Genomic DNA, 5,871 nt, shown 5'->3' on the forward strand with positions numbered 1-5,871 from the left:
TCAGTAAAAGAGTTAAAGTCTCTTAACTCATTCTATCCATATTCTAGACACATACTGTATCTTGTATATAATATGTACATATACATAAAATGTGGTCCATCCTGTTTTCCGCACCACAAGTCGGAAGTCTGTGTTGGGGAGGTGGGATAGTTTGTAATGACTCCTCATTTGGCTCTTAAAGTTTCTTCCTCATCTTTCCTTTCTTGTTGCTGCCACGACCAAAGCCAGATTTCATCACTCCCTGCAGGCGCCGTCTTCCTTTGGTATGGAGCTTCTTCATGCCGCTACTCTGCAGAAACTGCTGTTTGGCTTTCCGTTTGCGCTGCTTGAGAATCGGCTCGCGGTTTTTCAGCTCGGATAGCACACGTGAGCCGCTCTGCTGCTGGGCCGGCTGCGACTGAGCTCCTCCTTGTCCTCTGCCTCTATGACCTGAGGAAACCACAACACAAACACACAAATACTCAAAAAGAGAGAAGCGGTGACATGTAATGAAATGATTTTACACATGAAGTGGAAATAGGTTACACCACATTCTTCTATAGGTGCATCTCAATAAATTAGAATGTCATGGAAAAGTTCATTTATTTCAGTAATTCAACTCAAATTGTGAAACTCATGTATTAAATAAATTCAATGCACACAGACTGAAGTAGTTTAAGTCTTTGGTTCTTTTAATTGCACATTACTCACTCCCTATTTAACACTCACTCTTATCCCTTCTCTCTGCCGAGTATTGTTTAGCGATTATCACTCCCCTAGCGATAGCTACACTATGAAGCCCATTTAGTTTGTTTTAGCCCCACCTTAGTCTTGCCTCGTCTGTGTTCTCGTTCTTGATCTTCGCCTGTGTCTCTCGGATTCCTCCTCTCGTCTTCCCCCATTTTTGATACTGTTTGCCCCTGCCTGGACCTTGCCTTGTACCTGGACTTATCCCTCTAGTCACGCCCCTTTTGATTCTGTTTGCTTATTGTTGACCTACACTAGCCTGTACATATACCTGTTTGCCACTGTTTGACCCTGCCTGTGTTTCTGACCTCCTCTGATGTGAATAAAACTTGCATATGGATCCGCACGTCTCACGTCTTGTCAGCCCCGTAACAACTGGGCAACAGTCCAGTTCTTCTTCTCCTTAGCCCAGGTAAGACGCCTCTGACGTTGTCTGTGGTTCAGGAGTGGCTTAACAAGAGGAATACGACAACTGTAGCCAAATTCCTTGACACGTCTGTGTGTGGTGGCTCTTGATGCCTTGACCCCAGCCTCAGTCCATTCCTTGTGAAGTTCACTCAAATTCTTGAATCGATTTTGCTTGACAATCCTCATAAGTTCTCTCGGTTGGTTGTGCATCTTTTTCTTCCACACTTTTTCCACACTTTTTCCTTCCACTCAACTTTCTGTTAACATGCTTGGATACAGCACTCTGTGAACAGCCAGCTTCTTTGGCAATGAATGTTTGTGGCTTACCCTCCTTGTGAAGGGTGTCAATGATTGTCTTCTGGACAACTGTCAGATCAGCAGTCTTCCCCATGATTGTGTAGCCTAGTGAAACAAACTGAGAGGGCATTTTGAAGGCTCAGGAAACCTGTGCAGGTGTTTTGAGTTGAGTAGCTGATTGGCATGTCACCATATTGTAATTTGTTGAGATAGTGAATTGGTGGGTTATTGTTAAATGTTATTGTTAAATCACCACAATTAAAAGAATCAAAGACTTAAACTACTTCAGTCTGTGTGCATTGAATTTATTTAATACACGAGTTTCACAATTTGAGTTGAATTACTGAAATAAATTAACTTTTCCACGACATTCTAATTTATTGAGATGCACCTGTAGTTTTTATTCATATTTTAAATTAGATTTTTTTTATATATTCAGTTTTCTCTGTAATTTAACTGATGTACTATAATAGTTTGTGTTAAAGGGGGGTACAATGCAGTTTCATGCATTCAGAGTTGTTTACACTGTTAAAGAGTTGGATTCTCATGCTAAGCATGGACAAAATGTAAAAAAAACTATTTGGACGTATGCCAGAGTATTTCTGTGCTAAAAATCTTACGTCCGGGTTCGTACAAGTTTCGGAGAGTTTTTTTCGATCGCGGCTCTTCATGATGTAGACGAGGGTGCAACTCCTTATATTGGCATTTCTCCCGGAAGAGCGCATCCCGCACACATCGACCAGAGCGAGAGCAAGAGCGTGCCCATCAACGCGCTTCATTCAGCAGTAGTGATGGAAATTTTGATTCTTTCAAAAGATTCGTTCATTTTCAGTTAGTTCACCAAAAAGGTTCGTTCAGATTCGTTCACTGATTCGTTCAGTGACCATTTCTTCATATTACATAAATACGCCAGCAGGTGTCGAAAAAGAGTGTCTTATGTGTTATGTCTTAAGTCAACGAACGTATTCACTTGTTACAAAACTGATTTGGCTTTATTAAAATGTGTGCATAATCTACTCATTAAATAAAAAGTCTAAATAAGTTGTTCAGATGACCAAAGCACAAGGTTTTCTTGCATAATTAACATTTTAATTGTTTGGTCAAACAATTACACATTCATTAATCGGGGATTAAACGTGGAGTTATGTTCTGCATGCTAAATGTGAATATATAAACAAGTGTATGTGCACAGTATTAGGGGTGCTCCGATTGATCGGCTCCCGATCACAATCGGCCGATAATCGCTTTGGGATGATTGATCAGCGGTCTCTAAAAAGGCCTTATAAAGTAATTTGTAAACTTATAACTTATAAAGTAATTTGAAAACTTTCTGCGAGACATAATTTCACAAACAGCGTGAGTGAATCACCGCGCGCTCTCTCTCAAAATGCGCAAATGGGTTCAATTCACATCACGTCTGCACTATAAGCAGCTCCACAGTTAACACAGGAATTGTCACTTGTACAATCGAGGCAGTGTCACATCATCACTGAAGTTTATAAATTGCATTTCTTTTTAATTCTTGCCAGTGTTTAACTCCTGGAGCGCACACACATAACGTCAGGTTCACATCACTCCGTTTGCAGTGCGTATGTGGTGCGTATATTTTTTTCTGTGCTCATGTTAACGGATAAAGTATTCACACACTGCACACGGTTGCGGTCCGGCAGTGCATTCCAGGAGCGGTGCGTCTGCAGCAGTGTGGAGATCGTTTCCGCTGCATGCGCTGAATTAAAGTGACAGCACATTGTTTGCGGTAAATATGATATGAACATGGATTGACAGGAAAATGTAGTAATTACACCATAAATGCATATAATTAAAGTCTACTGTGTTTCACAGTCAACACATAGGCTTTTTGGCTAGGTTTAAAGGAAAAGAGCACTTCTAGATAAACAAGGCAATTATAGACGACACTCATGGAGGTTATGAACCGCGGGATTGCTTGTAATAAAGAATTAAATGCAAAAAAAAAGGCAGTAGAGCTGACTGTTTCTGTCAATGGTAAGTTTTAATTTAGAATGTTTGTGATAACATAAGAAAAGTAGTTTAAATGTTTTGCCACTTGCTTGAGCAACTTAATATATAAATCTAGAAGTAAATACAAAAGTAAAAAGCATTGAATAATGTGTTTCTTATATTTATTGCGTTTAAACATGTCTATGAAAGATTGTATTACTGTACTGTGTAAAAAAAAGCATTTTCAGTAACAATGTTTGGATTTGAAATCAAACTAATTTGGTAAAATGGTAAACAGCCACGGAGCAGTTGTAGACTCCTGTGTGAAAGCTGCTTCAGCACCGCTTACGTACCCCACATGGACTGCATACGCACTGCAAATGGAGTATGTGTGAACCTGGTGTAACACTGCCTCACATACAGCTCACGAAATCAGGCTTGTGCTGTGTGTAAGCTATTGTGCTTTGACAATTGCACGATTGTCAAAGCAAAAATGCAGTGCATAATCAGACATTTAGAAGATAATTATATATTTTTGAAAAATGTCTAAGAAATGCCCCCCTCCACCCCTCAAATTAAAAAATCCCCTCTCAGAAGAGTCACCTAAGAGGGGAATTCATTTTCAAAAATTAAATTCAGACTCTGAATAAATGTCTAAAAATCTTGATTGGATCATAACTATAAATAATTCTACATGATAAAAAGAAGGCTTTAAAAAGATCGGTATCGGCAGATACTGCTTTCTGTGATCGGCCTCAAAAATCCTGATCGGAGCACCCCTACACAGTACCTATAACTGCGCTTTGCATCCGCTTTCTGCTGATTTTTTATATAGATTGACTCACATGCTAAATGGCCAAATGACCAGGTACGCTCTCATTCATTTCGTTCACGAACGAGATATGTACCAGTTCGGTCATTTCATTCACGAACGAGATGTAGCAGTTCATTCAACTCGTTCACGAACGGCATGTACCAGTTCGGTCATTTCATTCACGAATGAGAAGATCTCTCGATCTCGTTCAGACTCAAAAGAAACTCGTTGAGTGAAGGACATTCGTTCGTTACATTCAACAAATCACATGCTCCATCACATCTCAAACTCGAAGGCTATTGGCTCGAGGGTTAGTCATTCTTTGACAGGATAAAATAGTCCACAGAGCTACCCGGTTCACTGATCCGTGAATACGATGCCAATAGCGCCGCGTTGCTCTGGAGGGAGGAATTTCAGTGAACGAGAAATATGAGTCAATGGATTACGTGAACGAGAACAATTCGTTCACCTAAAAGATTTGTTCAAAAAGAACGATTCGTTCACGAACGAAACATCACTATTCAGCAGCGCTGCACAGGACTCGCTCTGGAAGAATGTCTCTAAAGAAGTGTGTTTTTGGTTGTAAGGGAAAGATAACTTTTGTTCAGCTTCCTAAAGAACCCAACTTTATGTAAACAGTAGATGCATTTTATTTTTCCGGAGCAGCAACGCAGTTTCACAAGCGTGTTTGTTGACGAACATTTTATAAGCAAGGCCCAGTTCGAAGCTGGATTTGCACATCGTTTGATACTGAAAGATGGAGCAGTCCCAGCTATAAAAGATCCCGGTCATGATTCAGAACTGCAGACAGTAAGTGAAACTGCATCAAATGTCAGTGTTTTGTTGGCAGTCGGAGCTCAAGTGCTTGTCAATCTTTAGCTCCGCCCACGGCGCGCCTCCAGGAGCTCGGCTTTTTTCCGGAGAGAATCTTAAAGCTGTATCTTTCTTTTATAAATATGATCAAACTAAAGACTTTTTGGAGATATGAAGGATGCAGTACTACTCTATAAGTACTCAAGATTAACATGAGATTGGGTGAAACTGTGTGTATGTCCCCTTTAATAAGTAAAATTTGCATTTTTATATTTTCTGTTTTCATTTTAATTTTATTTAAAGCTTTCGTAATTTTATTGTGTGACTTTGTCCTTTTTATTTTATTTTTTAAATATGTCTATATAGTATTAATTAATTTTCACTAATACATTTTAGTCTATTTAGTTAAGTTATTTTAGTACTTGAAAAGTATCGGATAATTTTTTTTTTTTGCTTTAGTTCAGTTAATGATAATAACCCTGACACCATGACTATATTCATAACATGGAACAAGTGAAAAATAGAAACAATTATAATAATAATAACTAAAAAAATTTATGTTTTTAAAGTTTATGTTCTGTATGTTACATTTTTTTTAAAACTAAATCTGTTCTTTTCTTTTCATAAGAACCAACTGAAAACAGAAGGAAAAACCATCACAGTACTTTAAAATTCCTCCAGCATAGGATCTTCATCCATTAGCCTTAAACTTGTGGTTTAGTCTAACATGACCTATTCAACTTTCTTAACAATCAAGCACTTACTTATTATACATACATACATTTATATATATATATACAGTATATATATACACAAACATTTATATATATATATATATACACACACACACACAT

General features: G+C 38.4%; 1 protein-coding gene across 1 annotated transcript in view; it reads right to left on the reverse strand.

Annotated features, from left to right (window-relative positions):
* Positions 1 to 5,871, reverse strand: part of ddx54 (DEAD (Asp-Glu-Ala-Asp) box polypeptide 54) — a 13,325-nt gene continuing 7,454 nt past the window's right edge. The window contains 1 exon segment of the mRNA XM_016289170.1: positions 1 to 429. Coding sequence (XP_016144656.1) covers positions 176 to 429 — 254 coding nt within the window. The 3' untranslated portion in view covers positions 1 to 175.

This window comes from Sinocyclocheilus grahami, unplaced genomic scaffold (assembly GCF_001515645.1).
Source record: "Sinocyclocheilus grahami isolate Dianchi unplaced genomic scaffold, SAMN03320097.WGS_v1.1 scaffold241.1, whole genome shotgun sequence".
Classification (NCBI taxonomy): Eukaryota; Metazoa; Chordata; class Actinopteri; order Cypriniformes; family Cyprinidae; genus Sinocyclocheilus; species Sinocyclocheilus grahami.